We start from the raw sequence: 26,220 nt of genomic DNA, 5'->3' as shown, positions 1-26,220 counted from the left end.
ACAAAAAAAGGGAACAATACTGAAAAGAGGGTACAACTTAAGAGAGGAGGGAAAAGGAAAGAAAATGAAATTTACACAAGCTGTTATTAAAATAAAAATTATGACAAAAATTTGTGATTACAATATCATGTTACAATAAAAGTAAAAAATCTCATTATCTTTTACACCCGACTTCCCATTTATTCCTTAATTCTTTTTACATAAATTTACTGCCATTATTTATTCATTCAACCAGCCACCTGAATTCTTTCCTGATGTTGTCTAGGTAAAGCTAAAGGTACCCCTGCCCGTACGGGCCAGTCTTGACAGACTCTAGGGTTGTGCGCCCATCTCACTCAAGAGGCCGGGGGCCAGCGCTGTCCGGAGACACTTCCGGGTCACGTGGCCAGCGTGACATCACTGCTCTGGCGAGCCAGAGCTGCACACGGAAACGCCGTTTACCTTCCCGCCAGTAAGCGGTCCCTATTTATCTACTTGCACTTAAGGGTGCTTTCGAACTGCTAGGTTGGCAGGCGCTGGGACCGAACAACGGGAGCGCACCCCACCGTGGGGATTCAAACCGCCGACCTTTCGATCGGCAAGCCCTAGGCGCTGAGGCTTTTACCCACAGCGCCACCCGCGTCCCTGATGTTGTCTATTAACTACTTAATAGTTAATTGTTAATAGTAAAAAGTGCCCTAAGATACTTTGGACTGCAACCATGATCCAGCTCAGACAGTACAGGAGTTGTAGTCAGAAGCATCTATAGCAGAGGTTCCCAAACTGTGGTCCACAAGCTTCATTCAGGTAGTCCCAAGGCATGTCCACATTAAATATTCTCATTGGTTTTAATTGTATTTTTATTGCTTCTTTTCTTTCTTATATTGTATTTTATTGTATTGAGAACTGCATTCTATGGAAAGCAAACCTAAACATAACAAAATACTATTAAAATTAATACAGCCTCCAGCATAATGCAATACAATTGCTACAATAGGCAGAAAAATCATTACAGGGCCCACCAAGACCACCCACAATTCTCAAGCAGTCAATGGTTGGGGGAGGGGGGTGTAGAGTGTACCAGCTTGGTGAAGGCTGGGAGAGACCATGTCACATTTCTGTAACAGCAGAATTTTTGGAACAGCAGAACCTATGGAACAATTTGGCTAATGGTCTGTGGTAAACTAATGGAATACAACTTGTTTAAGGTCATAGGAATTTGACCATATTAACTACCATGAAGCCATTCTGTTGCTACTTTCTACTTCTCCCATCTAGAAGCTCATCCACACTGGAGTTTAATGTGGATTAGAAGCTGCCTGTGTCTCTTTTTTATTACTTTTTCTTCTTCTTTTCAGCATTCATCCGGGGGGGAGGAGATGTATGAATTCCTGTGACTCACGTGTGTGAGGTAAAGAACAAAAGAAGTGGCTTGGTGCCTGGATTCACAATGCATGGCTTTGCACACTCCCTAGCAAGAGAGAGCCCCCAATAGCAGAGCTGAAACTCACAAAAGTAGAAAAGAAGAAGAAGAGTTTGGATTTGATATCCCGCTTTAGCACTACCCGAAGGAGTCTCAAAGCGGCTAACATTCTCCTTTCCCTTCCTCCCCCACAACAAACACTCTGTGAGGTGAGTGGGGCTGAGAGACTTCAGAGAAGTGTGACTGGCCCAAGGTCACCCAGCAGCTGCATGTGGAGGAGCAGGGAAGCGAACCAGGTTCACCAGACTACTAGACTACCGCTCATAACCACTATACCACACTGGTACTTTGAGGTTGTTGTTGTTTTACAATCAAGCCATGCATAAATTTTATGAGTGAAAGCAGTCTTGCTGAACTTGATGCATTTTTGTATTTTATTTTTTATTCTACGCTGGATGTGGTTATGGCCACTTTATGGTACTTTCTGGATGAGACCTGAGTTGACCTTTGCATAGAGCGCTCCAGCTACATGCAGTATACTTGAATATTTGTTTTATTTGTCCACATGCGGATCCTCCCCCAGCACGCTAAAGGCTGCTTGAGAAAAATGACTTGGAAAGAGTCGTTTCAACTTGCTACCCTATCAAGTTTTGATTCGGTTATCCAGTGGAACTGATTGGCAGTAGGTACAGGACAAACAAAATGAAACAATACTTCTCAGAACGCAATAATTAGCTTATGAAACCCATCACCCCAAGATGTTGCAGTGGACACTGGCACAGATGGATTTTTAAAAACAGATTAGACAGGTGTGCCAATGGCTATTAGTTACCATCAGGAAGATTGGAAACATATGTTCGGAGGAACTACTGCTCTAATTATCAGATACTGGGGGATAAGCAACAGAAAATTCATCCTTCATGCCACATTTGTGAATATCCCAATGACTGCACCCAAATGAGTCGTGGTGATTAACTTCAAGGGGGTCTACTCTGAACAGGGCAGCATTAGATACAGTGTTACCTTAGTTGCTGAACTTAATCTGCTCCGGGAGTCCGTTCGACTCCTGGAACCGTTCGAAAACCAAGGCGTGGCTTCCAATTGGCTGCAGAAGCTTCCTGCACTCAATCAGAAGCTGTGGAAGCTGCGTCAGACGTTTGGCTTCTGAAAAACATACACAAACTGGGACACTCACTTCCAGGTTTTCAGCATTCAGGAGCCGATTTGTTCTGGAGCCAGGCCATTTGAGAACCAAGATACCACTGTACTACCCAATGGGCTGTATCCAACTTAGTTCCACTCAGAGCCAACCACTTGAAAGTTAGCCATGCACATTTATTTTAATGGGTCTACTCTGAGTAAGTGGATAGATCACAAGATCTTCCATTTCTTCCTCCATGCCACCAATTAATCCCCCCACCCCACTTGACTGGCCCATGTTCTCTTCAAGAAGAGCCCCATTCTTTTATTTATCAGTGCTGTCTTCCACAGCCCCTTAGCTCTTCACCCTTTGATACCTCAGGCAAAAATGATATTGTGAAAATATTGTGGTTGAAGGGCCAACCTATGATTGTGTAGGACCTCAAACCTAAGCATCCCTGCTACAACATTCTATCCTAGCTAATATTTATTATGAAAAGTTATATAACCATCTAGCTACAGAACAATTTTTGATATTCCGTAGATTTTCAGATTATTGCCGACATAGCTGTCATGCAGACAAATACTGATTATGACATAATCACCAAATGGTGATAAATAACGTTTAGCAATATACCACGTAAAAATAGTTTTGGGAGGGTATTCATGATGTTGTAAATGAAGTATATAAACACTTCAAGAATTTAAAGTTCATTCTTGCATTATAATAAACTATATTAAAAAGAAATAGCTTTGGGGAAAAGATAAGTATAATTGAAATATCTATGTTTTACGTGCAATATATTTATATTACTACTGTATCTTTAACGTTTATATTATCTTATTTTTCTGCTAATATGTATATGGGTATTCCATAATTATAAACCAGTCTTTGTACACCCATTTACCATGCAATCCCTCACGCCCAAGAGACTCACTAAAACACAGTAAGAATTGAGGCAACAATTTTACCACATCATATATTTCTCTTCATTTTCAAAAAGACTACTATGACTCAGCACCGCAGCAAACAGAGAAGGGCAGATATCTGGCCTACTGAATTGCTACAGCACAGAAAACTGGACCAGCTGAGCTTCTGCCTGCCACATGCTACAAATTATCTTGTCTGAATTCACAAAGGAGAGGGGGATTCTGTTCCTATCATGGTCCTGTAATTTCATGCAAGTTCACATAATCAAGCGAAGACTCTTACTTGTACAGAGTGGAGTGAAAGTACAGATTAATTTAAGATGCTCAGTTGATTTCTACATCTGATAAGTTTTCTCACCATCCAGTTCCAGAGAACTTAGAAGAAATTGTTATGGTGCAAATCAAAGCCAACTCTGATTTATGTCAGAGTACTAGGAAATGGGGGGGCAGGAGGGGGGGGAAATAAGGCTTTGAGTTAGGGAGGTTTCCCTGTTGTCTCCAGTGCAACTGAGAGTGTTGTTTGACACCACCAAGCATCAGGCCCAGGATTAAGTAGGGCCCTAAAATATTAATGCAAGGTTTCCCTCTAGTGGCAGCAATACTTGTAATAGCAAGTCAAAGTTACCTCACACATACTGCATGAAGATAATATGGCAGCCTCCCAAATTTACCAAGCTCTTGTACACAACTTTCAAAATTCACTATTGCTGCCCAAAGCAGAGACATCTATTGATTCTGATTAACAGTAATATCTGCCCAGGACCTCCATCTTTCTGTTTAGGAAGAGGGTTGGAGTAGTTGGTTACTTCACAGATTCTGAAAGGATGATAGACTGGTCACAGATAAATAGGCATAGTGGCAAGTCTTCATTCCTGACCTCAGTTGATCTTATGTGTTTGGTGAGTGAAAGGCTTAACTGATCCCCATTAACCTTTCAGAAACGTTCAATACTGTTGATAGCAGCAGTTAAGAGAAGACACGGAGGCTGACAAACATCTGCACTGGACATTTGAAGCACTGTGGTAAAACTTTAACAGACCCCTTATTCCCCTCACAGAGCTTGTCAAACCACTCTGGAAGTTTTGCTCTGTGAGGGTAACGGGGGTCTCCTAACAACTCTTTGTACCCTTAACAAGCTACATCTCCCAGGATTCTTTGAAGGAAGCCATGACTGTTAAAGTGGTACTATGGCATTTTAAACATACAGTGTGGATGCGTTCATAGAAGATATGTTTGCCCTCTACAGGCCACAAATCTAGTGGTTCCAGGTTTCTAGTCTCCTGTGGTTTTCTGAGCACATTCCATAAGCCAGTTTTGTCCTGCAGAACTGAAATCTTTATGTGAAGAGCTCAGCTTAACACTGGAAGGAAGCTATAGCAGTAAGTTCTTCCTCTGAAGAGTCAGAAAGAAGCAATGTATTGCCAAAGGGGGATGATTCAGCAGTCAAACGTGATCCGACCTTTGAGTAAATACCTCCACATTCGGATAGTGCAGCTGGTCAGAGTTTTGTGCCAGCAATGCCATTGACCCCTGGGAGGAGCACAGAGAGAACAAATGCAGCAACACAACTGGATGCCTTCATCTGCCCCAGCTACAACAAAATATGTCTCTCCCGCATCGGTCTCTACAGGCGCTGCAAACATCCAACAGTTTGACCTCACCAGATGGGTGGGGTATAAATAATAAATTATTATAATATTTTTATTATCCACCCCCAAAGGCACACTCCTCCATTGTCTCCCAAGACAGATAACCAAAACAGAAAACCAATAACCAAAGATCATAAATAAAACATGGAAGTGGAGTTTGATGGTTAGATAAGAAAACCTCAATGCAGCTGTTAATTAAGAGTTAATAAGGGGGGGTGGGAATACCAATTTTATCATCATCATATTCTCAATATCCCTTATTTCAAAGTAAATTTACATAAACCGCTATCAGTGTAAAGGTCCAAATATACAATACAAGCCTCATTTACCAGAACTAGCGAGATGCATGTAACTCTTGTTTTTCCCCCTCTTCCTGCACAATTTTCTTTCTGCTCATGTCCACGTCCAACCCTCACCAACAGATGATTGCGCAAGTCTGACAAGCTGCTTTTTAAAGCGTGCTTAAAATGTACAAGTCCACGCTTATGAAATAATTGTGAAACCAATTGGCTGGCTTGACAGCATAGTAATGAGCTCTACGTCAATTGAATCCTAATCACCTGGAAGCATAAGCTGTCTTCCCGTCTGCCAAAGTCCAAATGAGAGACAAAGAGTATGAAACTAAAATGAGAGAGACAAAAGGCACTTTACAGACAACCAATTGAAAATAACTTATTTGGGAACCGATATCACTTTTAGACAGCACACAGCTAACGACATGCAAAACAGGAGCCAGAAAGCAGCAAAAGAAAAAAACTCTACACTTCACTAGCATAAAATACAGGGAACTTTTATTGACACGGATTCCATGCTAATAAATATCAAATTCTGCAACCCATGTTTGCTATAATATATAACATAAACACATTTCTATATTATTTAGTTAGGGGTTTTGTTTTGTTTTGTTACACTCAATGCAACATTTGGGTTGGGTTGTTTTTCAAAATATTTTAAAAATGAGTGTTTCGGAGAAATGTTCCGTATGGACCATATGTATGTAAAGATGCTGACAGCAACCAGAGGCCATATGTGAAGATTTTAAAGGGAGTTTTCTCCCGTCTTTAAAAGGAATTAGAAATTCCTATAAGAAAACAAAAACCAAGGCATTCAGGAATCTGAAAGCACGACCAAGTTACAAAAGAAATGTTTTCAAGACCAGATACACACAGAACATAATTTCATCACAACCGCAGGGCATCTTTAGAAAATTCACACATATAGAGTAACAGCCATGTTTTTCAGATTTCAAGTCTTCTGTGGAAACTCCTCTTCTTCACTTGAATAGCTTGCATAATGTAATGATGTGCCATAGTATAGTAATTTATTTAATATTTCACAAATATGGCACACAAAAAAAGCAGCCATCTGGTTTGCAGTTGTCCCTTGGTAAAAGGTAAAGGTAAAGGTACCCCTGCCCGTACGGGCCAGTCTTGCCAGACTCTAGGGTTGGGCGCTCATCTCACTCTATAGGCCGGGAGCCAGCACTGTCCGCAGACACTTCCGGGTCACGTGGCCAGTGTGACGAAGCTACTCTGGCGAGCCAGAGCTGCACACGGAAACGCCGTTTACCTTCCCGCTAGAAAGCGGTCCCTATTTATCTACTTGCACCCGGGGGTGCTTTCGAACTGCTAGGTTGGCAGGCGCTGGGACCGAGCAATGGGAGCGCACCCCGCCGCGGGGATTCGAACCGCCGACCATGCGATCGGCAAGTCCTAGGCACTGAGGTTTAACCCACAGCACCACCCGCGTCCCAAGGGAATGTCCCTTCGTACTGCCCTGCAAATGGCTAGGTAATTTTTTTCCCCTTGGAACATTCCTACATTCAAACTAGAAATTCATTCATGCAGATTGGACACCCTGCACTGCTCTAGTATGAGAATCAATGAGATATTAGGGGTGGCAGGGAATAGTGCAGGTTAAAGTGTCTCAAGTATCTAGACTATGGAAGTACTGAAAGTATCCTTTTCATTTCGCCAGTTAGGACCAGCAGATGCGACTAAAGAACAATTTTGCTAGCAGGGTTTGGCTCACCTACACTAACAGCTTTGCCTTGGGTGGCGCAACAGGAAGTGTCGTGGATTTGCAAGCCTTTCCCTAACCATGTACCCCACCACTCCAGGAGCATCAATGACACATTGCCATGCAGTCTATGGTGGCACCAGATTGCCCATGCCCTGCTTTGCGGAAGTTCTTCCTTAGAACAAAGTGTCCAGTGATATGAGAAATAAAGATTCAGGTAGGTAGCCATGTTGGTTACATGCAGTCAAAATAAATAAAAAAATTGTCCAATAGCACCTTAGAGACCAACTAAGTTTGTTCTGGGCATAAGCTTTTGTGTGCATGCACACTTCTTCAGATACACTTCTATATCTGAAGAAGTGTGCATGCACATTGAAAGCTTATAACCAGAACAAACTTAGTTGGTCTCTAAGGTGCTACTGGGCAATTTTTCAATATTTTTAATTATATGAGAAATAAAGATCCACATGGAGTTAGTTGGAAGTCAACTTTCCCCCCCTTTTCCCCTTTTTTTCTTTCTTTCTATTTTATTTTCTTTCTTTTTTTTAGGAGAATATAACGTTTATATTTTTGATTGAATTTACGTTATTATGTTGGTATTTTTGCTTTTGTATTTTTTTCAAAAAAATGAAGATCATGGCCACTGGTCCCATCACCTCCTGGCAAATAGAAGGGGAAGAAATGGAGGCAGTGAGAGATTTTACTTTCTTGGGCTCCATGATCACTGCAGATGGTGACAGCAGCCACGAAATTAAAAGACGCCTCCTTCTTGGGAGAAGGGCAATGACAGGCCTAGACAGCATCTTGAGAAGTAGAGACCTTGAAGTAGTCACCTTGCCAACAAAGGTCCGTATAGTTAAAGCCATGGTTTTCCCAGTAGTGATGTATGGAAGTGAGAGCTGGACCATCAAGAAGGCTGATCGCCGAAGAATTGATGCTTTTGAATTATGGTGCTGGAGAAGACTCTTGAGAGTCCCATGGACTGCAAGAAGATCAAACGCATCCATTCTTAAGGAAATCAGCCCTGAGTGCTCACTGGAAGGACAGATCGTGAAGCTGAGGCTCCAGTACTTTGGCCACCTCATGAGAAGAGAAGACTCCCTGGAGAAGACACTGATGCTGGGAAAGATGGAGGGCACAAGGAGAAGGGGGCGACAGAGGACGAGATGGTTGGATAGTGTTTTCGAGGTTACCAGCATGAGTCTGACCAAACTGCGGGAAGTAGTGGAGGACAGAGGTGCCTGGCGTGCTCTGGTCCATGGGGTCACGAAGAGTCGGACACGACTAAACGACTAAACAACAACAAGAATTTTTTTTCAGTTTCAGTAATGTTTGTTTGTTTTATTTGGCGTTTGTTTGTATGATGCATAAGTATAAATAAAATATTTTTAAAAAAGAAGAAGAACAAAGTGTCCTGGACAAAGCCTGAGAGATCATATGGCCCACTGCTACATTGCTATAGCAAACACTACTTAAAAGTTTAGCATTAAACTTCAAACACTATTTGCTCCCACTGTGGTGAAACCACAGCAGCCCAGGCATTCTTCAGGGCTGCCTCATCCACAATGCCTCACTCTAGAAGGACATACCGTAGGGGCATTTAGAAGAACAATGCTTTGGATGGGAGGCCCTGGAGAGCCTTGACATACCCAAGCAGCTGTCAAAACAAAGAAAAGGATGGAGGTCAGCGTGCACGGTAGTGACATGGCCGTGTCTCTGTGGCAGAATGTCTTATGGCAGATCTGTTTGCTGGGATGCAAGTTCCCATAAACTCCTGCAGACCATCAGAGTTCCCCTGATTTCCATTTCAGCTCCAGTGTTGAACTGCAAAAATTCCAATAGATACACATGGCCCTTTAGATTCCAGCCACTATTATTACAAAATTACCAGGAATGCTTCAAGCTGTATACTTTCTCTTATTAATAACAGGGGGGGGGGATTGGATCTCTTAAAGCACCTTTAATTCACAAGCCAAGGAGATGACACAAGCATAAGAGAGAATATTATGAAAATGATATACAGGTGGTACATGACTCCAGTCAAGCTTGCAAAAATCTACCATCTGCCCGATAACAAATGTTGGAAATGTAAAGAAATTGAAGGTACATTCTTTCACCTTTGGTGGACGTGCCCAAGGATTAAGGCTTTCTGGGAGATGATATATAATGAAATGAAAAAGGTATTTAAATATACCTTCTTGAAGAAACCAGAGGCCTTTCTCCTGGGCATCGTGGGCCAATTGGTGCCAAAGAAGGATAGAACTTTCTTTATGTATGCCACGACAGCAGCAAGAATACTTATTGCAAAGTATTGGAAGACACAAGATCTATCCACCCTGGAAGAATGGCAGATGAAGGTGATGGACTACATGGAACTGGCAGAAATGACCGGCAGAATCCGAGACCAGGGAGAAGAGTTGGTGGAAGAAGATTGGAAGAAATTTAAAGACTACCTACAGAAACATTGTAAAATTAATGAATGTTAGAATGATGTTGGATGAAAAGTTATGTGGTTTTTAGCTATAACGCTATAAGGAGTAGGAAAAAATGGACTATTAACAGGCAAAAATTTAATGTTACATTATTTTAAGATTAAAGATTAGGATAAACAAAGAGGGAAAGGATTTGCTGAACTAACAAATTGAACGGGAATACAAAAAGGGAGGTGTGAGGAGGTCCGGGAAACAAGCAAATGAAAGATAAGTGATTGAAAGATGGAATTGTGGTTTTTTTAAAACTATTTTCATTTTGTATTTTTCTTTTTTTTTTGTTTTTCATTTTGTAAAATTCTAATAAATATCTTTTTTAAAAAAAGGAGATGACACAAGCATGACTATATCTACAGCTTTCTTAATCTTGACTTTGCCACTCCATCAGTTTTCAAAAGTTAAAATGCTGCATTTACATAAATATGTGCTTATGTTGATGCAAGAACATTACGTTTATTTTCGCAACATGCTCATCAGCTAATTCACTATGTAGCAAACAGATTGCAGTTGGTTTTTCTAAAATTGTGGCTTAGATTTCATTCTCTTGAGGCTATAAAGGGAAACTATAACAGAAGGAGTTTTTATGGTGTCCTTTTGTTGTTTCCTAGATAACAAAAAAATCATTTGTATTTAAACTCAACATTCCTGCAGTATGTGGAAATTTCACTTTAGGATATTTGTAATAATGTGAAACTTATAGAGCAGGAAGGACCAAATATCTTCCAGTCCAATTTTCTATAATCAGGATGATCTCAGATGATGCATTCTAACACAGTAGAACTGTTCTGCTTATCTATGATCATTCACAGATATAGGAAGAGTAAAACATAATTGCAGTGCTAGTAATTCAAATATTTCTCAGTTTCATTTATATTTTTATTTCACTTCCATCCCACTCTTTATTTTTCAGATAACTCAGAGCAGCTCCTAGTGGGTCTCTCATCCGGGTTCTGATCAAGTTCACATTGACTTTGCTTTCACATTCACTTTGCTTCAAGAATACCACAAGAGAACTTTCACTGAGCAAATCCCCGCTATTGTTAATGAACACAGAGACAGTGCCAAATCATAGTTTAGCACCACATAAACCAGCCATCAACGAGTCTTGCGTCACACACTCAGTCTTCCCAATATACACAGAGGTCCCCTTCTTTTCCTGGATCTAAAGTAAACTGAATGCTTTGTGTTTGCCCTTCAGACCAGGACTGGAAACAAGAATCAAGCTGTGGCTGCCAATCAAGTTTGCTTTATGTCTGAAACTGGCAAAGGTAAAGGAGGAGTGTCATCCCATCCAGGACAGGTTGACTGCCCAATTCCTGGACTCCAGAACCACTCACCCGCAGCCCAAACACTACTTCCTCCTCCTGTCTTGATTTCCTCTTTTAACCAAACCACAGTTTGCCATTACTTCTGAACCATGGTTTGAGCAAGTCCTCCAAACCAGGGTTTCAAACCAAGAAGTAACCATGCATGGGAAGAGAAGAAGAAAGGAGAGCAAAGAGAGATGAAGCCTGTGACTCATTTCCAATTGTCTCAATTCTGCCAGTTCAATTCAGAGTCTATAGAGAAGCCTTCTACATAGTGAAGGAAGACAGAAAGCATGTACACTTTCTCCTTAAAATCAAGCAGAAATAAATATACTGTACACTATACTCACTGACTATGCTGCACAATGCCACTTTTCTGATGCAACGGGGGTAGACAGTGTTGACTAACCAGCAGTTTCCTCCCCCTTACCTTTGCCAATTTCAGGCACAACGCACTTAGCAAACCAACAGATGGTTCATTATCCAAATTCTGTTAGTTTTTGGGCAGCACTGGAATAGGCTGGACCCTGTGGGAGTGCCAATCCCAAACACAAAGAATGACAACAAAGGATAACTAGGCTGGAACACACTTCCCTTTGTATCTTCTGGCCTTAGTGCAGTTGCTGGGAGGAGAAGGAGAAAATGCACCTAGAACTCTACACAGACTCCTTTTTGTAGGACAAATTCTGCTTTCACACACAGGTGCTGCATTCGAATGGAACAAACAGAGGATGGTGCTGCATAGAAACAGTTTTTCATAAAAGAGAAAGAGATAACAAGAAAATAGACATGAAAGCTCACTCTCTTCTATGCCATGATCCTTAAACTAAAAGTAAACATGGTAACAAGTAGCAACTGGATCAAGAGAATCTGGGATCACCAGATACTATATCACTACAGAGGTTAAGTGGATATGGACCTCATAAGGAACTGGAATGGTTACAGCACGATCAAACAATCCACTAAAATATTAAATACCATCTCAAAAGCGGTATGTGCTGTCAGTCTGATCAGCGGGACTTATGAATCGCATGTGAGAGCATGGAAATATTAACTGCAAAATGTCTTCAAGTTGGCTCGTCTGAAACAAACCATCATTAACCCTAACCTGTTTGTACGTCTGGAAAATAACAAACTGAAGTTGAGTAAAAAGAGGAAATGACTCCTCCTGAACTCTTTCTACCAGCCATGAGGGAGGAATACAGGGAAGGGAAATGTGAGCACTGAAGGCTCCCTGTGGTGTGGTGTATCCCTGGTCGTTCACATAGCACATAACTATGGTTCACTGTGATACGGAAACATGGCTGCAGCTTTGTGGAAGAGCAGGTGTATTGTCTCAACCACCATTGTTCTGCCCGGACACTGAGGTCCAGCTCCAAGGGCCTTCTGGTGGTTCCCTCACTGCAAGAAGTAAAGTTACAGGGAACCAGGCAGAGGGCCTTCTCGGTAGTGGTGCCCGCCCTGTGGAACGCCCTCCCATCAGATGTCAAGGAAATAAACAGCTATCTGACTTTTAGAAGACACCTGAAGGCAGCCCTGTTTAGGGAAGTTTTTAATGTTCGATGTTTTATCGCTTTATTATTATCAATAATATTCTGTTGGGAGCTGCCCAGAGTGGCTGGGGAAACCCAGGCAGATGGGTGGGATATAAATAATGTAGTAGTAGTAGCAGTAGTAGCAGTAGAAGGCTTCAGGTTCAATCCCAGGCATCTCCAAGTAGAGCAGGGAAAGTTTCCTTGTTTGCTATTCTGAAGGGCTGCTGCCAGTCAGTTTAGAAAAATACTGAGCTAGATGGACCAATAGTTTGATTCAGTACAAGGCAGCTTCCTATGTTCCTATTGTGTTTAGAGCTAAAAGTCATAAGCAGGTTTGCCTGAGTAAGAAAGAGCATGTCATACACTTCAAACCAAAGAGAAAGCTACCCACTAGTACCTCTTCTGTTGTCTGTGAAAGGTCTCAGTAAACAGCCCTCCAAAAGCATTATATTTCTTGTTATTTTAATTTCATAACTATCTCTTGATAGACCGATCTTCAGTGCATGAGGCTATTTTCTCTTGCTGCTTAGTTTCCACTGCCTTGGTGTCTCCTACACACACCATTAAATATGACCACATTTTACTGGATACCAGGATCGGACACCTACCACACCTCCCTTTCTGAACAGATAAAAATACTGCCTGTCACCCCAAACACATAACATCCTCTGGCACTAGTTGTTTTTTCCTCAGCCATAGCACTCTGAAACCTCAGAGGAGGCAGACTTTTGCATCACAGGAGCAAATAATCTCACATATTCAAGAACTCATTTCTAGTGGGTTTATTAAAAAAAAGACGCAGAAGCTTATGAATTTCCAAAAAAGCACAGCAGTCACACCGACATCATAAACTGGCTTTGCAAAACCTGGAAAGAATGAAGTAGCTTCTCTTTTCTGATGAAAATATTCCCACAAATCCCATTATCATGCATGTCTAATCTTAATAAAGCACAGAGAAACAAGACTGCAAATCACCTATCTATTTTTCCATTAGCGGAAAGCAAAAATATATACCCTCTTCACCTCAGTCAAGTGAGGATCCTAAATAGTTGCAGAACAAAAAATAGCAGAGTAACAGCCTGTGATATCTTTCTGCCAGGTACCTGCCACAGGTACACACACACACACACACACACACACACACACACACACATTTTTGTTTACATTTTTTTGGATGAGATTCTTTTTCTTTAAGGTATCTGCATTTATCCATATTGTTTTCAAAATGTATCTTTTGTTGTTTTCTGTATTTTTGGTTGCAGGGTGAGAAAGGCAATTCATTAAATGGCTGAATGAATGAATAAACTTACTGTATTATAATAATAAAAATTATTTCCATTATTCCAAAATGTGATAAACTATGGTGCGTCTTTGGTCATGGTTGTAGGATTTTTTTGCCTACTTTTTGAAAAACTAACAAGATATTTCACTGTTGGTTTTCCAAATTTTATTTAAACATTCTGCCTCTGAAAGGAAATCATTCTTTCTGCCAAGATCTTCAAATAAATAAACAAACCTTACTGTGAGAATCATTAGGAGACCTTTCAATTTAATTTGCTCTCTGGTAGTCAAAGTTGTAGGTTATAATCAGGTCCTGTTTTCAAACAGCACTGAAAAATCACCTGCATGTTTCTTGATGTGATGTCCTAATTTGTTAAGGGAGGAAACTGACAAACACACACACACATTGTTGGATCACTTTAGAATGCATAACTATTAACAATAAACCATCAGAGGTGGTATGATGAAGCTATACCACCGGTGGCAGCTGGCTGTTTAAAGTCACATAATCTAAGGTGATCCAACAGTGTATAACTGTTGTCAGGTGGCGGACTTCCTCAGAAGGTTTGACAACACAGAGTTTGGAAAATTATCTTGAAATGACTTTGATATACAACAGAATCCAGCGGCAAATAATAAATATTAACTTACCTGACAAGAAATGTGTGCAGTCCAACATCAAAACTTCTGTAAAAAAAGAAGAAAGAAAATATTTTCATATGCAAGTGTAGTATATTAGAAAGTGGAATCAAAAGCTTGTTAGGGAATAAGCAAAAGGGGTGGAGGATTCAGGCTAATAAATGCAGAAGACCACAGAAGCAATATTTTCAGAGGAGAGGCGGGTGGGCACTTTCTGAGAAGAGTCCTACGAGTTCCACTTCCATCAACAAGAGGAGTTGCAGGTCTAATCAAGCACACAATACTGGATCCACTTCTGTACACTTCTGTGCAGAAAGAAGGATGGATTCAAATCAGGGGAAAGTGCAAAAAGGAACAATTGCAATGATTGCAATAAAGCAAATATTACAAGAGGAAGCTGAAAAAACCCTATTTTTGTACCCTACAGATGTGAAAGGCCCTACAATAGGATCCTGCCAGTGGGAGGGGTTTTTATCTCCCCAATATGCTGTGGGTCAAGTTTGACAGACGATTGGGGCAATCACCTGATGTCACAGTGACAACAGGTGACCTGTTTTGACGTACACAGCTTGAAATCCAACTGAGCTCTGGGCCTTCTACTGGGAAGACAAAGAAGAGTTTGGACTTGATATCCCGCTTTATCACTATCCTAAGGAGTCTCAAAGAGGCTAACAATCTCCTTTTCCCTCCCCCCCCCCCCCACAATAAACACTCTGTGAGGTGAGTGAGACTGAGAGACTTCAGAGAAGTGTGACTGGCCCAAGGTCACCCAGCAGCTGCATGCGGAGGAGCAGGGAATAGAAGCCTCAGCATTGCTTCCCCCTCTCCAAATCTCAAACACTGGGCTGCGTCTTTTTGTTTTCAAAGAGGCCATCCTCTGGGTGAAACTCTTCGGATTAGGGAGCAGGGCCTTCCAGCAGTGATTTAAAACTACCCATCAGGGATTCTTTACCCGTGATTCCTGCATTGAAGGGGTGGCCCTTGGGGTATGGTTACCAGATGTCCCCGTTTCCTGGGGACAGTCTTCGGATTTACAAATCTGTCCCCGGACAAAATCTGTCCCCGGAATATCCCTGGATTTCATTTAATGTCCCTGGATTTATGTTTTAAGTGTTGTAGATTTATTAGTAGGGTATGAATGTTGCGTGATTGGTTCAACGGCACAAGACACATCATATGGGGACTTCCGGCAAGGCAAAATGGCGGGTGCCACAGCAGCGAGCAGCTCCTGAAACCAGCCAGAGCCAACTGTGCTACCATGCTGGCTCCGGGCCGCTGAGACTGCTGCTGCCGCTGCTGCTGAGGGGAAACCAGGGATGCCCAGCATGTCAACTGGGGGAATTGCTGATACACACACCCCATGACCCAAACTGAACCAGGAGCGAGAGCGCCTGGCCACCTGGCAGACTGCCCAGCGGCGCTCCAGGGCCAGTAAAAACCCCAGAGCCGATGCAGGGAGGAGGAAAGGAGAAGGAGAAGGAAGAGAGAGAAAGAGGAAGGAGAAAAAAGAGGGGAGCCCCGACCTTGCCGCACTGCCGCCGCCACCGCCGCTGCTGAGGAAGAGAGGTAGGAGAGTACTAGGAGGGCAAGGACACATGGCTAAGTCCAGGCTCGACCCGAGCCTACTCCATGACAGATAGCATGCCAAGAGATCAGGCCGGGGCCCAGAGGAAGGCCACATAACAGAGGAGAACCGGAAGAGAAGATATTACTTCTTAATTTTTTTAAAAAAATGATTAAAAAAAAATAACTTTTCTTTCTCTTTTCAAAAAAAAAAAAAAGGTGTCCCCAGATTCTTTGAAAAAAATCTGGTAACCTTACCTTGGGGGTCCCTTTATGATTCTATGATTTTATGATCTAGGGCCCTGTTTTGGACTACAGCTCCCATCAGCCTGAGCCAACACAGCTGCAGTGCAAAACATCTGGAGGACACCAGATTGGCAAAGCCTGCCCAAGAGGACACTTCACTCTTCTTTAGGGCTGTTGGCAGTTATTTCAAAAGCCTGCTGTTTCTCCTTAGCGTGCCACTTCCGCATTGGTATTCAGCACACAGTCGTACACAAAGCCCCACATACAAAAATAAACCCAAAACCTGGGGGAGACTCAAACGCCCTCATGCAAAATGTCCGCGCTCTACTGGTAGCAATAACCCATTTGATTAAAACACACACACACACACACACATTGCCAAACAGCAAATAAAAATATACAGCCCTCTCCACCCTGCTCTGAAATAGCAATAACATACACATCTGAAAGTCAAAGCATGTGCAAAACTGCGATTAGTTTGCATTTATGAGATGGCCGTAGGAAATGATGAGTCAGCTCCAACTGTGTCGCAGATGCCCTCAAGCCATTTCCCAACAGTTGCATTTCATCCATGCAATTCCTTATCACCACAGCCCCTTTGAAAGTAGGCTTGGCAGCATTATTGCTGTATTGTGCACTCGTTAAATGTAAGGTATAAACTATATTATGTTTATGATAGGCCAAATTGTTAACTGGGAAACAAACTGGCTTAGCCTCCACCAGGTCAAATGTGCCCTTCTTCAAATTTTGCGATGCAGTTCCCCACTCAGAAAATGTATACAAAAATGCATTGATTAGGAGGGAAGTCTGTATAAAAATGAACATGAAAAAACATGGGAAAAAATGCATTATACCAGGGTAAGTTGCTTGCAGAAATGTGTATGTTAGTCCAAACTGCATATTAAAAAAAAATGTGTTTCTTAGAATAAATTCACCCTTAAATAACAACTTTTCATAAGGACGAAAATTTTAAAAATGCACATTGCTGCAGAAATGTGGCGATCTGAATTTAAGATTAGAAAATGAGAAACAGAGAGAAATAAGGTGGCTAGATCTAAGTAGCACACAAAACATCACCATGTTGCAGAAGATGCCACTGTCACACACAAAAACCAAAAACACTAGTATTTCAGCTAGGCATATTCCTAAAATTGAAGAGTTGTGCACCACCACATAAGCCGAGTGAGGAGACCTGAAATTTATGCCCTGTCTTTCCTTCAAGCAGTTCAAGGTAGTATATATGGTCCTGCCCTTTTTATCCTCAGAACAATTCTGTGAGATATGTTAGTCTGAGAGCTACAGTGACTGGGCTAAAGCCCAGTGAGCGTCACAGTTGACTGGGGATTTTAATGTGAGTCCTTCAAATCCCATTCCAACACTTTAACCAGTAAAACACACTGCCACTATTTGTAAAAGAAACAAAAAAATCTGCCCTGAATGGAATAAAGATTGAGAAACCTCATTCAGCCAAACACTTCCCATTACGAGACTTGCAAGGTCTCCATAATGCCCCTTTAATAGGTAAGTAATCAAGTGTTACAGACTAGCCATGAAATTCTGGCATAAGTGAAGTCTGCAGGATCCTTGCCCATTCATTCCAGCGGGGCCAGAAACTCACGCCGTGGTTTTATCTGTTTTGGAAGGAAGGCACAGTCCTTCCTAATACCACTCAAGTAGTACTAATGCAGATGGAATTCAACTGCTGGAACTTCAAAGAGGCCAACAGTACTCAGTCAATCAATCAGTGAGCAGTGTTGGCCAACAATATTTTTAAAAAGTTAAGCATAATCCCAGATACCGTACAAGAAAAGTGGTAACAAACAAAACACAAAAGTGGTAACAAAAAACAACAACAATGCACCAGTTATCCACACATATGCACCTCAGATAAATAAGAAGAGCTCAAAGCCATTAGCACAGCAGGCAACAGCGCAAGCTATTAGCCACCAGCAAAAGCTGACATTAAAATGTCTTATTTTTAGGAGCAGCCAGAAAGCAACTCCTTCTTCTATCAGTAGGGCATCCCAGGAGACTGATGCCGCAACTCTGCAACTCCCCGTTTGGCATGGCCACCAGTTGAACTCCAGTTGGCAGGGGAACGTGGAGTAAAAGGGTACAGAATGGATGAGGAACATCAGGTATGGGGGTCAGATTCGGTTCTCCAGGCCTCACTACCTGGTCCTCGAAACTCTGCCCAGGTCACACTCCTTTTCCCAGGTTGTGCCCACTAACTGGTCCTGCTTCGCCCCCTGTGTGCTTTTGAGTGGCTGAAATGTGTCCCTGAACTCTAATAAATGCCTGCGGGGAAACCAGCAAGGAGGATTCGCACACAAGAGCCTTCTCCCCTGTTGTGGTTTCCCGAAACTGGTATTCAGAAGCCTTGCTGCCTCAAAGCCATCATGGCTAGTAGCTCTCAACAGCCCTTTCCTTCAGGAATTTGTCTAATCCTCTTGTACAACCATCCAAGTTTGCCTTAGTTCACAGTCAGACAGTCAGTCAGTTCATGTACTTCAGTGCTGAATATACTGACCAACAGTTGTTCTGTGGGGGTTTCAGGCACAGAACATACACAGCCCTACCTAGAGAAGCCAAAGGCTCAACGTGGGACATTCTGCATGCAAAGCAAATACAGTGGTGCCTCGCAAGACGAAAAGAATCCGTTCCACGATTCTCTTCGTCATTGCGGTTTCTTCGTCTTGCGAAGCAAGCCCATTAGCGGCTTAGCGGATTAGCGCTATTAGCGGCTTAGCGGATCAGCTGATAAGCGGCTTAGCTGATAAGCGGCTTAGCGGCTTAGCGGATCAGCTGTTAAGCGGCTTAGCGGATCAGCTGATAAGCGGCTTAGCGATCAGCTGTTAAGCGGCTCAGCGGCTTAGCGGATCAGCTGATAAGCGGCTTAGCTGATAAGCGGCTTAGCGGATCAGCTGTTAAGCGGCTTAGCGGATCAGCTGATAAGCGGCTTAGCGGATCAGCTGTTAAGCGGCTTAGCGGATCAGCTGATAAGCGGCTTAGCGATCAGCTGTTAAGCGACTTAGCGGATCAGCTGATAAGCGGCTTAGCGATCAGCTGTTAAGCGGCTTAGCGGCTTAGCGGATCAGCTGTTAAGTGGCTTAGCAGCTTAGCGGATCAGCTGATAAGCGGCTTAGCGGCTTGGGGAAAAGGGGGGGAGGGAAAAAACCCTGCAGGAACTCGCAAGACATTTTCGTCTTGCGAAGCAAGCCCATAGGAAATTCGTTTTGCGAAGCACCTCCAAAACGGAAAACCCTTTCGTCTAGCGGGTTTTCCGTCTTGCGAGGCATTCGTCTTGCGGGGCACCACTGTACGCTACCACTGAGCTACAGCCCTTCCATCTATTTATCTACTTGCACTGGTATGCTTTCGAACTGCTAGGTTGGCAGAAGCTGGGGGGTCCTTTACCTTACCTTTACCTACCTTCCATCACTAGATCCCATACCATGATCAGGTAGTCACTCAGTCCACTAACTCTTGATGGGCAAAGGCCCACCTTTCCCCTTCTTCTGATACTTTTATCATTGAACTGAACTTTGAATCACAGAATGGTGGAGCAAGAAGGGACCCAGACTTAGGGACTTCCCCTGCATGTGAAGAAAGGCTCCAGCAGACTGAGTGGACAAGACCAGAAGTGGGTCTTGGAGGAGGTTTCTGCGTGTGCTGTAGAGGGAAGTGAGGAGCAGAGGGGGCTTGTCAATCTGGGAAGAAGGAAAACTCTGATCCAAAACATCAGCTCCCTTGCGGGATATTGTTGGGACAAGAAAAGACTAAGGAGTAAGCCTGTGATGGCCTGGGACTCGGGCTCGGACTCGGAGCTGGAGGAGTCTCAGTCCTCACTGGATCCTCTGCCTCAGGTGGCATCTGAACCGAGTCTGGGGCCTGATTCTGAAGAGCCCCAGTCTGCACAGGTTCCCCTGCAACAAGCACCAGCTGGGCCGAGTCAGGGGCCTGAGCCTGCCCTGGCTCCAGATGCGGGGATTACCTCATTGCCCTCTGCTGGGCAATCATGTACAGCTGCTCCACTACCAGTTGGGTCAAGAGAGGCTGAGACGGCCTCTGGGTCTAGTAACCCACCGACATCTCCTGAGCTGCAGAGACTCAGGTTTGAGAGAAGGAGAGACCTGAGTACTCGCAGGAGGAGTGCTCGCCTTCGGGTGAGAAAGGGAGGTGAGTCACTGGGGGATCAGGACTGGCTGTTACCCCGTCAGAGATAAAAGGCTGTCGGACCCTGCCCCAGGTTGCAGGATCAACATTGCTGCTTGTTGGGACCTGCCTGAGATGTTGTGCCTGACCTAGCCCAGTTTCCTGCCTTGGGCCTGTTGGACTGACTCCTCGCAGAATCCTTGGAATCGGGACCGGACCTGGACCGTGTGGCTCGGGTTAACCCCCGGGCCCAGCACAAAGCCCTACACAAATCCGGAGTGGAGTCCCTAAGGTTGGGTGTTGCAACTCCCGCAACCAAGTTGGTGTCAAACGTATTGCCCTGTTTTCCTTTGGACCACACCAGTGAGGCCAAGAGGGAGGGTCTTGTCGTCTGGGCAACGGAGAGGTCACTCCGGCTGCTAATGCTGTGGTTTGACTTCATCCCTGGAGGTGCACCCTATTGTCTCTCAAGACAGAAGGATGCTAACAACAACAGAACTTGGACCAGACAGCCCTTCAAGTAGAGGACACGTGACTATTGTACATATAAGGAGTTTGGGAGACTGGATTTGGACCACAAGGATAGGCACATGAGATGCAGGATGCACCTCCAGAACTAGGCAGCAAAGCCAAAACATGTGAGTGAATCTGCTTAGCGAGGACTGATAGATGTTTTATGTAGGGTTGCAAGAATATGCATGCCATTTCCGAGGCTGTTTAAACTGATAGTTCATTCAGTTCCCCCAAGTAGGGACCATCCAGGCTTTTAAGTTTGGATTTCAAAAGAAGCCACTTACTCACTGATGGACTGAGCCCCCGAAACTAGAATATCTCAGCACCACGGGTGTCTCTTTCAAACCCAGGCCTGCTTGACTAAAGGAACCTTCAGGGACCATCCACTCTTTGAAGAGGAAGGGGATGTGGAACAGCTAGGTTTAGAAGAGCTTTGCAACATTAAAACTGGCTTTAATGAAAAGCCTGCTCCTATGGGGAGGAGTCAGCAGGATTCTAATGCCCTCAATTAGTTTGAAATATTTACTTGATTCAGCTGCTTGGATTCCTTTAATTTAAAGACAGTGCGAGGGGTGGGGTGGAATATTCCCACCACACAGAAAATCAGAAGATGAGGAAACATCACAGTGGTGCCTTTCTGAAACCGGCACACAGAGGAAGGGAGAAGGAAGTGTCAGCTTGTCTTTGCCCTTCTTTTCCTTTCAAGCGTCAGTTGCTGAATAACTCCCAGGGGGGGGTAAAGAAATGGCTGTTTGGTTAGCTATCAGGGAATGAAGACGGCTGCAGATGGGATGCAAGTCAGAATTAGGTGTGCTGTGCAAAGCAAATTGTGCCAGGCACTGCAACCCTCACATTAGCAGAATGTTAGAAGGGTCAAGGTGCTTATTTTCCACCTTTTGCAAAGCATTCTTAAAATAGATCTAGAGCAACACAGCCCCAGTGCTGATGCAGCAAAAGAAAATCCTCTGCTACTTTCCACAGGATTAGCAATTATTCCTTTACTATGGGGCAGTGGGATCAGTCGCCATGGTATTGGGACGCTGAGGCCTGTCTGCACTCAACTATACAGTGGCACATATAACGTTTTAAGTGCGATTTAAGCACATTATACAAACGTGTCACTAGATGGTGATGGTGAGCTTATGGCAAATTCAATATATTTTTCAAAACCCTTTTTAAAAAAGCATTTTCACATCGTTTTTTAAATATGTGTCTAGATTCCAACTTCTATCTGGTTTTTGGAAATACACCTTCAGTGTTGCTACCTAAATCATAGTTCAGTCAGTTGTGCATAAGACTTAATCTTAGGGTCGTGGGTTTGTGACCCTCATTGGACAAAAGATTCCTGCACTGCAGAGGGTTGGACTAGATGGCCCTTGTGGTCCCTTCCAACTCTACAATTCTATGATACTACGCAGTGCTTTTTTTAATAGAAAAATAGGTGCCAGTACTCACCATGAAGTTGTCACAGTAAGTGCCACACTTTTTAACAACAAAAACAAAAAGGTGCTGTTGGTACTGCGTACCCTTGAGTGCCCCTTGGGGGGAAAACCACTGATTCTTTGGCAGTGCAAAGCAGGGACATTCAGAGTGAAGCAGCAGCTGGAACAGCTGCAGAGCAGGTAATTTTTTTGCCATCTCTTCTTGCTTGGTATTTCCTGCTGCTATATTTGCAAGAGAAGAGTTCTCAGACTATCTGACTTACAGCACACCTGGCCTTGATGCTGGACTTCTTGGAGGAGAGGGTGAAGAGACGGAAAGAGTTAAATTGTTTCGTTGTCTTGAAGAGAAACTGCTAAAGGTAAAGGTAAAGGACGCCTGACAGTTAGGTCCAGTCAAGAACGACTCTGGGGTTGCAGCGCTCATCTCGCTTTATTGGCCAAGGGAGCCGGCGTACAGCTTCCGGGTCATGTGGCCAGCATGACTAAGCCACTTCTGGCGAACCAGAGCAGCACAGGGAAACGCCATTTACCTTCCCACCAGAGCGGTACCTATTTATCTACTTGCACTGTGACGTGCTTTCAAACTGCTAGGTTGGCAGGAGCTGGGACTGAACAACAGGAGCTCACCCCATCACGGGGATTCAAACTGCCGACCTTCTGATCGACAAGCCCAAGGCTCAGTGGTTTAGACCACAGCGCCACCCGTGTCCTAGAAACTGCTAGGTGGGAAGAAAACAATGCCATGTTTGATATGATTGAAAGGGAGCGAGCAAGCTATGCTACTGATAAGAGAACATTGGAGACCACGGGAGAAGGAGAAGGCAACAAGTCACGCTGTAGGGTCTTCAAGGAGAGCTGCAGATTAACCACTCTGTGCATAGCTGATGCCTTAAAATAAGGTAGCAACACAGGGGATTGACTGTGCATGTGAAAAAGTGTAAACTGCTAATTGGTTAGTGGCTGAAACGAGGCTTTACGGCTGTGTAACAAAGGGGTGAGTTTGATAAAGTTTACACTGCTGTATCTATGCTTGCATTGCCTTTGTATCCTTTGTAGTGACTTCCGCATTGGAGTTGCCACTTTGCACATGCAAAATAAATGTTTACTTATATATTACTATGTTGTTATTGACCTCCAGCAAGGGAACCACTACAGAGGAAGCTACAAACAAAAACTGGGTTGATGTGACTGACTTTTTTTGGGTTAAGGATTTCTGAGCTAGGGAGGGGCGTGTGTTGGTGCTCAAGTTCTTATTTTTCTCCACTGGCTAGAGGGTGGGGGTATAGGGTTTTGTTGTTGTTACCGTGCTGCCAATATTGTTATTGCTGCTGGCAGGGTACGGTTTCACACACACACACACACACACACACACACACACACACAGGGGGGAGGAGAGAGAGAGAGAGAGAGAGAGAGAGAGAGAGAATGTTATGTTAACATTTCTACTACTTTCCTATTCTATAATGCAATTATGTATATGTTCCTCAGTGTAAGTCACATGAGGAATGTTTTTGCCTAGCTGGAGTGTACCACTGAAATCTGAAATTGCCTGTCAAGATGTGTCTGATGGAGAGAGGGAGATGAGAAACTACTGTACAGACTTTTGCCACGGGTTCTTTCCACCACTGACACGTGGTCCTTGGAAGATTGCCCAGAGGGGAATATGGCTCTCAGGCCACTGCACTAGCTATGCTCTACCTGCTTCAGTTCAAACCCAAGCACCACCACAACTACCACCTTCCATCAGTTCCCCTTTTGTTTGTATTCAGAATCAGTGACAAAGGTCCCCGCATACCTGCTAGAATTTCAATCCCAACATGCTCTCCACTCCCGCGAAGAGGATCCACCATCCAAACTGACTGCAGTCGAGTAGCGAAATGTGAAGCTACTCGGAGCCAAAACAGCAATGCAAACGCCTTCCAATTTATTAAACACTTCTGCCTCTAGCCGGATAATCTCTTAATCGCCATGAGCCTGGAGGGAGCGGTCTTTAGGGATTTCGAAAACTTCAACAATGCCAGTTTTCGCGCTATATAGGATTAACAACTTTGATGTTCTAATACACTTGTGAGTACTTCAGAACAGAATAAAAAATTATATTCTCCAAGTAAAAGGTTGTGTGTACTTTGGGGTGGGAGGAACAAGACTCATTAGGTCAACTCAGGCTCAGACTACAAGGAACTCCATATTAGAGATTTGTTCATGGTGTTTCTGGAAATCCGCCCAAGCAGACTAAAAGTCAGAACAGAGGAAGGGTGGGTGGAGAGAGGAGGCTTATTTATTTCCCTCTGCCCCCCCCCCCACCTCTGAGTTGCTTTCTTTCCCATGGGGAAAAAATACAAGGATCTCATATATCATTTCTCCCGTAAGTGGAAAAGGATGCTTGAGGAAAGAGAGTTCGACTCGGAAAGTGCCCAGAGGCAAAAGTGTTAAATAGCACTTCTCCTGCTGTCCTTCTTTTCCCCTGATTTACAGCTAAAGATGGGTGAATTTGTCAGTTTTGTTTTCTGTCAGTTTCTCCCCCCCCCCCAGAAACTCCCTTCAGGTCTTTGCTACAGACACACACAGGTAACAGAAGCAGGTGGGTTGTCCAATGTACAGTACAGGAGCTGGTGGAGCTGCTGTGTGTGTGTGTGTGTGTGTGTGTGTGTGTGCGCGCGCGTGCGTGCATGGATGCATGGATACATGGATGTATGGATGCATGCCTGGCCTTCATGCATGTTTAGCATCCCACCCCCAATCAGGCTGAATACCCAAACAGCACTATTGTCCTCTGTTTGTGGCCTTCCAGTTTGAAGCCCAGGGCAGTGCAATCCCTTGCCACCTCCAAAGCTTTCTGATATTTTAGGCCATGACCCTGTGCAAATTAAAGGAAGTTCCACTGAGCAACAATTGCCCTGCACCTGCAATAGCCCAGACTACGCTCTCATTGTGAAATCTCTGTTTCTGCCTTCCATCACTGACAACCATATTCCTATAAAAGGCAGCGGACAAATAAAATATCTCTGTACCCCGTGGGTAGCCGTGATCCATTATTTTAACTGTAAGGGCATGAAGGAGTCATAATTCAAGAGAAGCAGAGGGCAAGCTGGGTAGGTTTTCTTAGATAATTGAAATTGACCCATAATTCACCGGTAGCCATGGGAGATGTTGCTCCTCGCGTAACTCTTCATAACACCGTTCGGCATGAACTGATTTTCAAACACACACACACAAAAAATCCCATCTGCGAAAAGATCACATTTAATTTTTTTGGACAGGCATTGCTTGCTATGCATAACGGGTCAAAACAGCAATAAAAAATATGTCTGAAAGAAAAATAAATATGGCTGAAAGAAAAATAAAGACAGAAGAGGCTGCTGGATCAGGACAATGGCCAATCTAGACCAGTATCCTGTTCTCACAGTGGCTAACCAGATGCCTGTGAGAATCCCACAAGCACCTGAGGACAAACCTACTCTCCCTTCCTGTGGCTTTTAGCCTCCAACTATGGAGGCAGAACATACCCATCATGGGTGGTAGCCACTAATAGCCTTTGAACAATCCCTTTTAAACCCACCCTTTGGTGGTCCAACAGTCAATCTCTCTTCCCAAGGAACTCTGGGACTTGCAACTCTGTGAGGGGACGAGAGGTCTTCTCAACACACTTGAACTACAGTTCCTGAGATTCTCTGTGGGGAGCCATGACTGTTTAAAGTGGTACAATACTGCTTAAAACGTATTGTTCCTTCCTGTGATTTTTTTTTTCTTGGCACGCCTGTGGTTTAGGGTTAACATTTGAACTAGTTACCTCAACATTTATGCCAGAACATACATAATTTCAAGATGCTTGTTCAGACATTTCATGCCCTTCACACCAACATGGCAACACCTGAAAGTTTCTTCAAAACCAAAGAATTGCCCGCAGAAC

General features: G+C 43.6%; 1 protein-coding gene across 6 annotated transcripts in view; it reads right to left on the bottom strand.

Annotated features, from left to right (window-relative positions):
* The window catches only part of HHAT (hedgehog acyltransferase), a 171,333-nt gene that overhangs the window by 94,124 nt on the left and 50,989 nt on the right, over positions 1-26,220 (bottom strand). For all 6 annotated transcript variants that reach the window (XM_028724728.2, XM_028724730.2, XM_028724733.2 and 3 more), the window contains one exon: positions 14,404-14,439. In XM_028724728.2, coding sequence (XP_028580561.2) covers positions 14,404-14,439 — 36 coding nt within the window. The remainder of the gene's footprint in view (positions 1-14,403; positions 14,440-26,220) is intronic.

The sequence above is a fragment of the Podarcis muralis genome, chromosome 3 (genome assembly GCF_964188315.1).
Source record: "Podarcis muralis chromosome 3, rPodMur119.hap1.1, whole genome shotgun sequence".
NCBI lineage: Eukaryota > Metazoa > Chordata > Lepidosauria > Squamata > Lacertidae > Podarcis > Podarcis muralis.
The sequence above is the reverse complement of the archived record's forward strand: the minus strand, read 5'-3'. Positions and strand labels throughout refer to the sequence as shown.